We start from the raw sequence: 11640 nt of genomic DNA on the forward strand, positions 1-11640 counted from the left end.
CAAAAGCTACCATGGAACTGCTGAACACAGATAAAGTGTTAATCGTTAATCAGTGGTGACACCCATGGCGACAGAAGAGTTCAATATCTGGACAAATAGTAATGAGAATCAGAGATCCGCCTTCACCCCTGCCCTAGACTGACAGTAATTACCGGGTATACATACTTGGAACTAGTTATTATTCAGTATGCCATTGCCCCGTTTTCAGAAAGTTTCCTTGGAAAAGTGGAACTTTATATCGTTGGTGCTCGATAGCTGAAGTCATTATAGTGCAATAAAACAATTGAGAAAGGAAAGCTGTTTTGTGAAGATACTTAGTTGAAAAAAGAAATACATCATTTTATTATAGTTTTCACTGTTTTTAAGCCATATGTTTTAAGATCGAGAGCGCAATGTAAACTAACACATGTCTTAAACATATCTTGACAACATGTAAAGTGCAATACTTCTTAGCGTTAATGGCCAATGATCTTTAATCGCTGACCGTGAGGTTTGGCCTCTTGGAAAAGCAATTAGCAAGAACCGCGCAGTAAAAATATTTGGAAAATATCAATCATTGACGTGCATATCAAATCTCCACAGAGTATCAAAGCCGGTCGGAAGATGTATGAAGATAAGACTATTTCCAGATGAAAAATTAGCTTTGGATCTATCTTGGAAACAAGATTCAAAATGGAAATAGATTAAATTTGCAAATGGTTGGACGCAAATTTTAGGAGAAAAGTTTGGGCTTTAGGAAATGAGAAATATAAGCGGAACTGTTGACACGTTTTGAGACACATTCTCCTTTCAGTTTCATCTTGAAAAAAAAACAGTCGTGATCTTCTGAGTGGGCGAAATCACGCAGTTAGCGACATTCGGGATTTTCTAGATTATTTGACGTCTGTGGGCGTCCCTATAGGGCGCAATCATGCGAAAAAAGCTGGAGCGGTTCGAGGTGGCTCTTTCCCGGAAGTTGTTTTGTCCAAACCAGGACGTACAGGGCACATTGGTGCTCGAGATATCCCACGGCCTCCGGATCTCAGGTAAAAACACCGTGTCACGTGTCTGTGTTTTATCGAATATTTCACTTTGTTATTATCAAGCGTTATCTATAATAAAACCGAAATCTATAATGAAATTTAAAATGTTTAAATTCCATTCGGAATTGATGTTAGTTTTCGTTTACAAAAAAAGGTGCTACCGAGAGAAAAAGAACGAGGGTCGTTACAAATAAGAATTTACTAACATTGTGCACGTGGCGCAAATTACGTTGGTTGATCCATGTTGCGTATCGTACATGTCAGATAACGTCACACGTGCACATCGCGGAACGTTTTGACGAATAAGTCATATATCCCCGGCATATGCGGCCTCCCGCGGGTCTCGCGCATGTCAGGATATGGTCGCCTGTCACTCATCCGTCTTTACAAGTGAAGTTACTGCCACGAGTTTGTAATTCGAACCAATCAAACTTAACTGTTATTTTAAGAAACCCTAAAACAATCAGATATGCTGATGCTGGTGTAAAATGTGTTTTTTTTAATGACTGTTTTATTTTAAACATGTGAATTAATATATAGACGGTTCAGAAAATGTTCAACAACTACTAGTATTAGAAATTGATTTCTTTGTTGTTGCTTTTTAACATAACCAGCCTCAGACCTCCCATTTTAGCTCACATTTTCGCAACGAGCTCAAGCTGAAAGTATGTGATAGTCATCACAGTCCAGTAATTAACATACACCAGCAGATATCGGTCTCAGCAGAATGTTGTTTATTAAACATACCAGATAAATGGCATCTGCAAATAAAAATATATTACAAGATTGAATTTTAATTCAGGTACGATTAAAAAAGATATACAAATGCTATAAAAGAATGAGTGTCACAATAAACTGTTTTTTTTATGAAACCAAGGCAAAGTTGGGTCGTATCCGATAGAACATGATTTTGTAAGGTAACTAGGTTCAATGGTTGAAAACCTAGTGTTAATACTCATGCTTTTTTATATTTATCACCTCGGGTCTCGAGTCTGAATTCAGACATACATAGAATCGAAGTGCTTCAAATTATCTATGTCATGTTTGGTTATGAGTCATGTTGCTTCAAAAGTAGAGCAATAGGTCAGCTGTTCGAAACCCCTGCAAGTGTTAACACTTTGGAACCTCGCTTCTCTATCCAATGTTCATCAAACTACTTAACTATACTGTTTTACTTGATCAAGCAAGTCATGTGGGGTAAAAAAACTACGCCATGAGGTAAATTGTTGTACTAGCGTTACAACCAAAATGGTTTCATGTTAAACCAAATTTCATCAAACTTTGTCAGAATGTTGGTCTCATTAATACCACGTTCAACGAAGTTCCTTTGAAGGATCGGCTAGTGTTCTTACGTTAGCAACATGGTACTCCTATTGTTTAAATTACAGTGAATGTATAGTTACATAAGAAATTTCATGAATTAAGACGTATAATGATATTGTGTTCGTCCGATGAGCAGTATTCATGCTTGCGTTCTCAATGAAATAGGATAACATGTATTATGGTCTGTTAAAGAATGACGGGATTAGTGCCATTGATGGATCTTCAGAGATAAGTATACCTAAGTGGCAAAGTAGAAAATCGAGTTGTACTTTCAACCAATAGCACCGGAAATGATGATTACCATTGATCTGGAATATTAACGAGAGCTTTTACTACTTGCTCACTTGTGACAGATATTTCTTGGACTTATTATATATTCCGTGGTATGCGAATGGTTCTGTATGTTTACAATATGCGACAATAGCGAATACATGTGTATACATTGCCTCGTTGACGACGGGCGTGCGGACTGGCATCCTTTACACTGCGCATTGGTTTAATTCATGAAGATTTAATCATAGAAAACTCATTCCATATGGGTTTGATATTGGTACTACACAGAATTTCAATTACGTTCTTTACAGATTTTCGTCAGTTACGCCTGCGTTTAAATTAATTTGGCGCGTGTGTTTCAGCTCCCAGTCTCTCTATCCTCCGTCAGTGCACACACACACATTCCATGGCACGGAGCTCTATTTTAAAGCTGATGGCAATGGGTTTTAGAACTTGTAATTTTATGTAATTACATTGTTTTTTCAATCAGTTCACTCCAGAAACTGCTGCTATATCAGTTGGCAGGGTTACAATTGGTTGGCGAAGAGGAGGTTAAAATGTTAAAAAAGATATTAAGGTTTCAGTGTCTCAGCTTTATTTGTGAAGTGTTGTTCTCGAGGAAGGATAGAACATAACAAATAAATGACAAATAAATCACATTACATTAACTTTACCTCAATGTTGCACAATGAAATCACCGTGCAGCACTTTGAACATACGCTCGTAGAACTGCTATACTGTAATTGCAATACTTATAATCGTCAATAGAATGCCTAGAACCTCAAGTACCGAGTACATTATGATGGATATTACCAACAAGGACTGTTTCGGAACATTTGCATCACTGTGGCGGATTAAGAGCTCTCTCGGGAATTAACATGGCACAAGTGTGATTCTAGCTCCTACAAATGGGGCTTGTGGCTTTAGTTTCGGCGCAAAAAGAAGCACGAATTACATTGCTTGTGAACAAATTATCATATGATGTCATATCTATATGTACTTCAATTACGTCCGTGTGTTCAATCTTTCAAAGGTTTGACAATAGATACGTGTTCGGTAGTTGAATGAGACGGACTTATTTTTTACTGTTTCTTACCATATTCAGTAAGCTTGTACTTCCAAAAGGTGAGCAGTAGAATAGTGCTGGTTATAGGTGATAGGGGCAAAGACTTGGTTAAATTCCGTGATATATAATGGTGAACGGGAGCATAGTGAACGAATTTTCGGTGAGCTTGGATGGCCGGGTCGGAGAGGCGGCTCCATCCCTCGTGTATGCCGGGGACGCCGTTCGTGGGAGCCTGCACCTCGAGATCCTTCAGCACATGCCACTCACGTGTAAGGCTTCCTGGGCAAAATTTCAGAATGATACATTTGAAATAACTCTGGGACTATATATTATAAACTCAATTCAAAACAATGAAGCGGTTAAAATAAGACATTGCACTGTAATTATTAAAAATAGAGAAATGTTCATTTATGAACATATTTTTGTTTAGTTTTATATCTGCGTTACTGTTTTGTTGCAAATTGGAACATTATCACACGAACAGTGCTTTGTACGATTGTAATGACCAAGAATCCTGTTTTCTATAAATTCATCGTCGCAATCCAAGGAACTTAATTACTTTCATGGAAATCCGGAGAGACGAGGATTCTTGCATGTGTTACAATAAAACGGCATATTGCGCGACTGGGTTAATTCTGAGCTGGTGGTTTTGGTTAAAATCCGGGTTTGATGTTCAGGTTCTGAGTTAAAACACAGGCCCCAAAATGTTTATTGTTTACCATGGGAGAAGGAAGCAGACATCTCGGAAAAGATAAACAGTGATTAATTGCTTCACCATCCGTATACCGCCAGTTGTAGTATTTCTTGATGCTAGTTTTTCCCTATAGCCATTTGTCAATGTTTAACAAACATTTCTGAAAGAGATTTACAAAGAGTAAAAATACGCTGATTTTCCGTTAACGTCAACATGATTATTACCCGGAGTATTGTAGTTATTGCGGTTTTTCCCCTTGAAAAAAATACAGTTTTTTTCAATGAAAACAATTATCCACATCTGCGTAATGATCAATTATCATTTAGATTTCATAGCAGTATTGCTTCCATATTATACAATTATTACAACAGTGAACGCCATCTATATTACAAAAGTTACACAAAATTCAGAAGCCTTCCAAAATATAATATATCTACCAGTTTTGTTTACCAAGCCGAAATCAGGTCCGTTATCAGGGCATCCTCAATTTGTCCAATTAGTGAAGTAGTGAAAGCTGATAAGCCCGTCGGCCTCTGTCGATAAGTAACGTGCATTGACGTACCGCCAGACTCTAATGATTTATAATGTTTTTTTAAACTATTAACTGTCAAATCCACTTAACTACTTTTTATTTATTTCGCATTTAATGTCGATGAAATGTTCATTTAGATTCAATTTGAAGAAAATTCATTTGATTTATCAACTTTTGATGTGAAATGTGAATTTCATTTTGTGTTATCAATGTCTCTGATTATTCAATAAATAAGACAGTTGTTCTGCTAGGAAACCTACCATTGACTGTACCATTGATTACTTTGGAAAAAAACACAAATAAAAATATGCTAACTCTTGCCCTTATTTATTATGTTGAGGAGCGGTTCCAGAATTTGACGTTATAGGGGGCGTAACTTAGGGGAACAACCGTTTGCCCCTCCATCAGAACCGAAATTTTAATAGTTTAAAATGTTTGCAGGGGGAATGGGGTTCTCCTCCGAAAATATTTTAACAAATTTTAGTCCGAAATGGTGCATATTTTAGCGTATGTTTTTTTCTCCGATATTGACATAAAAAGTAATCGTGGACGATTTTAGGCGGCGCGCCGGGTGCGCCCCCCCCCCCCCCCCCCCCCCCGATCCGTTAGTTATGTTAACGTTACTGCTACTGCACTCGCAATGTCGGATACGTGGTCAAAATATTCATTCAATGGCTCTTTCTTCTGCCAATATTCCACCCAAAACATATTAATGATACTAGTAAATTAACGTTTACATTTTAATTGCATTTGTTGAATAAAAGTACAAAACCAGACACTCTTCTGTAATTAAATAATGTATTTGTTAACAATATGCTTCAGGTATCTATATCACTGTGAAGGGCCGTGGGTACGTCCACTGGACGAACCAGCAGCTGCGTGGTCCCGGGAAGCCCCGCTTTAAAGACACCCATCACCACGCCGCCTCTGAGGAATACTTCGAGAGGACACTCGTCCTGTGTGGAGACAGTAAGTGGCAATAACACACGATATGTTTCTGTAGACCAGAACAGCCATATTATGTTTTGTTTTAAAAATATATGTTATAATGTTTTCTTCAGCCACTCTTCAACATATTTATATCACCATTGCAAGTTTGAATGAGTTATATTGAAGCCATCATACTGTTGGTCGGTTGGTCTGTTGATCGGTCGATTCAAACAAACGATGGATCGAACTTCTTGTACAGTTGCTGACTGAGAGTTCTGAAATTTGGTACACGCGCTCCCCATGATGTACAGGTGCGTTTCGTCAGTTTCGGCCAATTCTTTTAAGAGTTATGGCCCTTTAAATGAAATGTCCCTTTATGCTCACAGTTTATAATAGTCTGCTCTGAAACTGAGTACACATACATTATGACATAATCTTTAATCGATTGGAACAAAGAGTGCAAGATTTTAGTGCCCTTGAAATTGAACTTTAATTTTACAATCACAGCTATAAAGTGCATGTGAAGCGAATTCTTCCACAGTTTAAGACCTTTTGTCATCATCCAGTGTACCAGTGCCTTGCGCATCTTGTTTCAGTTGTGGCAAATTTCTTTAAGAGTTATGTACCCTTAAATTTTGATTTTCTTTATCGACATATTAAATTTCCTTGAGTGAACTACTTTCACATATTTAGAGGGAATGGGCTAAAATTTGTTACTCGTTGTCATCATTTAGTGTGCGTATTTTCGTTCGACACAACCTTATCTTCTTAAAGTACGTGTCCATGGACTTCCAATTTTACACTTAATAAAAGCATTGCATGTTGTTGTGCAGACTTCTTCCCAAGTTTAAGAGAGATTGTTCTGATACTTGGCAATCATTATCATCATGATGTTTATAATCGTCTGATTTCCGCATTAAGTTAAACAGCTTATCTAGTGAACTACTTTAAGAATAAGAATATATCATGTCTTTCCGGTGTAGACAAATCCGACCTCAGCGCACGCGCGTAAGCCGGCAACCAGGCTTGCCGAGTTTCCGGCCGCGCAGCGTACCCGAGGGTCGGATTTTTTTTTATCCGGAATGGAAAAAAAACATGATACATTTTCTTGCATACCTAAATGATCAATTTGTGGGGAAAAAAACGTACTCAACGCATGTATGTACATTTTAACAAAAAGCGCGTGCGAAAATGGTAACTAACGTCATGAAGCTTAGTAATTTTAGATCATTGCTGTCGTCAAATAGTTCCACTGAAAATCGCGTTTTTGACGACAACTGTTTGTCGTTTTTTAATAAAAATCTTGCATAAGTAAACATGTAATTTCGATTTATTGAATGACATATTAAATGTACTTTACATAAACCATAAAAAAGTGGCGCGTTGTTGCGCGTTACCCATCTGGCATGGTTGGGTGCGGTAGGGGGGAGTACCAGATGGGATGTTGACTCGTTGTCTCGGTGACGAAATAAATAGAGGGTCATTTATATTATAATGGAACATTTCAGTATTTTAAAATCATGGCAGCAGATTCCGACGAGAAAATACCCACAAATAGTGAAAAGTAGCCCCGCCCACTGGCGGCCATGTTTTTTACGCATCAAGTTGGGATGAAGGAATTTGATACTGGGTCACATGAAAGGAGCATTTCTGTGGAATTATGTTGAAATCAGGATTCTGAGAAGAAGTGTGTTTTTTTCGTTTGGTTACATTGGCAACCAGAGTTCTGTATGGAATAACTTTTGAAGGAATCTGGAAAAAGACCACCTAAGGAACATTAACTTCTATGATAGCCCTTGTTTAATTACACACGATATTAATTATAGCAAAAAAGTATTATACAGTTTAAATGCAAAACTGCCAATTGTATGTGTCAAACTGCACCTCACACCTCTGCTTGCTTGTACTGCATAGATAACGTTGACGGGGAGGAGAAGTGTTATCTGCCCGCGGGCCGCTATTCATACCCGTTCCAGTGCCAGCTGCCGGGCCGCTTGCCCTGCTCCTTCGAGGGTGAGTACGGCTACGTCCGCTACTGGGTCAAGGCCGCCATCCACAAGGGTAGACAAATCGTCCAGAAAACGTCAGTCCCCTTCAGTGTGCTTTCACCCCTTGATCTTAACGGCGTTCCAGACTCGAACGTAAGTTCCTTCTTGCCGCGAGCTTAAACATTCTGGCACACAATGTACATATAGCCACAATGTACATGACTTTTTGTATATATTAATTACGGAAAAGTGTTTTTAAAGCAAATTTACTTATATAAATCATTCACCTCAATACATTTCAAGTACATAATTATCAATGTAGAACATCTGACGTTGTCTTTCTTGGCTTGGGCAAATACATGTATTTAATGGAAAAGTCAGACTACATATTGAAAAGTTGTATTCATATGATCCATGATATTTTGTTTCAGAAATCAGTTCAGGAGTCGACAGAGAAGACAATGTGCTGTCTGTGCTGTTTCTCTGGACCAGTCAGTGCCAGTATCGCGCTTCCAAAAAGAGGCTTTGTTCCAGGGGAACCAATCAGATTCGGCGCTGAAATTTCAAATTTCTCATCACGTCGCATGGCGTCTTGTTCCGTAGAGCTTAAAATGGTTGGTCTCACTTTTAATTCAATGTCAATGCATGTGATTGGTTACAATTTGTGTGAATTTGTTCTGTGGTTAAATGAGATAAAAATTGACGTTGAAATACTGAATTACAGACGACACTGTTCCGGGCAGACGATGACACCCGGAGCACGTCACAGCAAGTGTGCAAAGTGAAGCGGAAGCAGAAGATCGGGCGGGGTGAGGAGGTCACGTGGTACAATGACGAACTTGTGGTGCCCCCAGTGCCACCAAGCTGCCTTATCGGCTGCAACATCATCAGTATTAAATACACTCTAGAGGTACTTAAAGGGACTAGACGCCAGATGGTCCCAAATTCGGCAAATACAGTATTTTCTCAAAACAAGCATGTAATTATCAATACGAACTAATATGAGGCCGACAATACATCTTTCGCTGTTTCAGCTGAGTTTACCCGTTTAAAAATAGCGCATAATGGTTTCCCAGTTTAAAGTGGGTATATTTAGCATGTGAAAGTCATGTTATTTGTACAAATAAATTATCCGACGCTTTGTCGACTGGCATTTATGTAGTAGACAAACCCAGTAAATTTCGATTTGGGAAAATACGCAAAAACTGCGAAAGGTACATGTTTCATAAGCGACGTGATAAATCAGTAAGTAAGATTCAATGCGCTGTACCAAACGATATCAATTTTATCAAAGTTCTTCTTTTTGCAATGGTATTATCTGGTGTCTAGTCCCTTTAACTTATACAAATATCACCATGGTAAAAGACAAACAAAGATACAAAATGTACTTCAATATATATAATTGACATCCATATATTGTCAAAGGTATTATCAAAAGCATCCCGATGTCATTTGATAATAAATTAATAATTGCAGCTACGGGTGGATCCTATGGGTCCAGCGTTTGACCTGTCGCTACCTATCGAGGTTGTGGTCGGCACGGTTCCCCACCGCATCTACCGCCTAGAACCTCAGTACATGAATGTGGTTAGACCGTCACCAGATGCTGCGTCTCTACGTCAACAGGAAAATCACCACCATGGTAACCCGAATACCCAGAGACCAATTGGAGTGCCGGTATTGCCCACGCAGGACGGCCAGATGATCGTAAACCCGTCACACGTGGTTCCTTGGACGAACGGCAATGGTGGAGCGGCTGGGTCAGAGTTGGGATCGGACAAAGGTCAGGTTCAACAGCGGCCGTCCTCTCGGGCTTCAAATGCTCCATCTACCACGTCTTCCAGCTCTACAGCTCACTCGAAACGAAGTAAGGCTATACATAATAATTCAAGACACATTACAGCCAATAAACTTTCGAAGACGTCATTACGGTTTGCTATTTATAAATTATTTATGTTTATATGATTTCTGGAATTTGATATTGCATTTCGCTTTAACTGATTTTTTTTACAAAATATTGTTTCAGTATCTGTGATATTTGTTGAGTCCGTGTGCCAGCGCGGAAGGCCCAAGGTGGACGACGAGCACTATCGATCGGGTGTCCGCGGATTCAATCCGGTGTACCCGTTCTATCGCTGGAGATAGTAGCACCACTGACGCACAAAACTGGCTTTTTTATCGTGTGGTGTAAATTGGTCCAAGGTTCAAATCCACTCCGTGAATTGGCTACAATGGAAACAGTTCTTGATTTGTAGTCGCTGGAATATTACTTGTGCATTTTTTAATGGGATGAACCGTTTTCTATTGTGATACTGGGATCGAGTTTTTTTTAAAGGGAATGAGCCGTTTTCTATTGTGATACTGGGATCGAGTAAAGGTGCATTATTATTATTATTATTATTATTATTATTATTATTATTATTATTATTATTATTATCATCATCATCATCATCATCATCATCATCATCTGTGCCGAATATTGGAAATTACTACCAAACATATGGCATAACATGCCGGGCTTCTTGGTGCGATTTTAATTGTATAAGTATGATATGATAGTTATTATATACATATGTACTTGTTTGCATACATGTATGTATGAAGTGTATGTTAAAACCGGGAAAATATTTTCCGGATGATCTGTCTTCCGAATAAAGATTTGTATGTAGTCCGCATTCAGTTGTTTCCATCACAGTAGATGTACATTTTTATTTTGAGTTTTGCCTATTTGTTTAAAAATAGAATTAGATGTATTCATGGTGAAACTTAGTGGGAGTGTTTGTGAGCATAATGTTTTGTTCAAGATGAATCGTGCGGTAAATCGCATAAGTAACTCTTTATGTATGTCCCGTATACTTTAAGGTGTTAGCCGCCTTGTCTAGACAATCACTTACGTATGTATCATTCAATCGTGATGAAACTTTGGGACAGTGTCTATGGCCTTAATGTTTCGGTCAAGTTCGATCGGGTAGTAAATGGCATCAATTATTCCAAAGTTATCCGCCTTTTATGTTAAAAAATGAGGAAGTTTACGTCTTTACGTGGACAATACAGTTAAACGTTCTTTATTTATTATCCCATGAAACTTGATGACCATATTTTCGGGCATAATGAGTCGGTCAGGTTTGATCGTGGTATGAAACGAATCAATTCATTCCAGAGGGGTGCACCTTTTACGTTACAAATATAAGCTTTATACATTGAGCAGCCAATAACTTCAGTATGTACTGTACCCAATCATGATGCAACTGGAATGGTGACAGTGTTTGTAGGCTAACTGTCACGATCAATATTGACTGTGTGGTAAATCGCCTCGGAAAATCAATTTATTATTAAGTGTGTTCCTTTTATCTTAAATTTAATATTGTATTATAAATTACAACTGGTTTTACTATGATGGGCGTCCATGATACGAATCCAATTTTACGAAATGCTAGAAACATGCGTTAAATGCAACCTGTTTGACGTGTATACGAGTACTATCTCTAAAGTCATCATTCGTTCCTCACGAGTATCCTCCAAGTGAAGAAGTCCTTAAGTCCTAAACTTACATTAGCCTTTAACAGTATTATAGTATTGTTATACAAGACAGGGTTAGGTTTTGTCACTTATATTAACAACAAACCTAGGTCAACAGGGACGTTAAATATGATATTAAATATCATACAAATACTTCAAATTTATTTTTTAATAATAATAGTAGTCTTATGAACACTCAAGTTCAAATCTACTATACCTAGTTCGCTTGTTAGTTATATGATATCGTCGGATACCCACTTGCGACCTATTCCGTTACTCTTTATTTATCATAC

General features: G+C 38.2%; 1 protein-coding gene across 2 annotated transcripts; it reads left to right on the forward strand.

Moving 5' to 3' along the window:
* Positions 1–585: 585 nt before the first annotated feature.
* Positions 586–10444, forward strand: LOC128228267 (arrestin domain-containing protein 3-like). Of its 2 annotated transcripts, none has more exons than XM_052939466.1 (7): positions 586–1025; positions 5733–5879; positions 7755–7981; positions 8260–8442; positions 8553–8738; positions 9305–9695; positions 9855–10444. In XM_052939466.1, exons 1-7 carry the CDS (start codon positions 911–913, stop codon positions 9971–9973), a joined length of 1368 nt encoding a protein of 455 aa, XP_052795426.1. In that variant the 5' UTR covers positions 586–910; the 3' UTR covers positions 9974–10444. The 2 variants fall into 2 exon arrangements, with proteins under 2 accessions (XP_052795426.1, XP_052795425.1); XM_052939465.1 differs by lacking the exon at positions 586–1025 and adding an exon at positions 3017–3953.
* Positions 10445–11640: the final 1196 nt, after the last annotated feature.

Source organism: Mya arenaria, chromosome 3 (genome assembly GCF_026914265.1).
Source record: "Mya arenaria isolate MELC-2E11 chromosome 3, ASM2691426v1".
NCBI classification, from domain to species: domain Eukaryota; kingdom Metazoa; phylum Mollusca; class Bivalvia; order Myida; family Myidae; genus Mya; species Mya arenaria.

Coding starts and splice junctions, on each gene's coding strand:
- LOC128228267 (XM_052939465.1), top strand. CDS start 3,812: ATGGTGAACGGGAGCATAGTGAACGAATTTTCGGTGAGCTTGGATGGC. Junction 3,954..5,732: donor TCAGCACATGCCACTCACGT/GTAAGGCTTCCT, acceptor AATATGCTTCAG/GTATCTATATCACTGTGAAG. Junction 5,880..7,754: donor ACTCGTCCTGTGTGGAGACA/GTAAGTGGCAAT, acceptor TGTACTGCATAG/ATAACGTTGACGGGGAGGAG.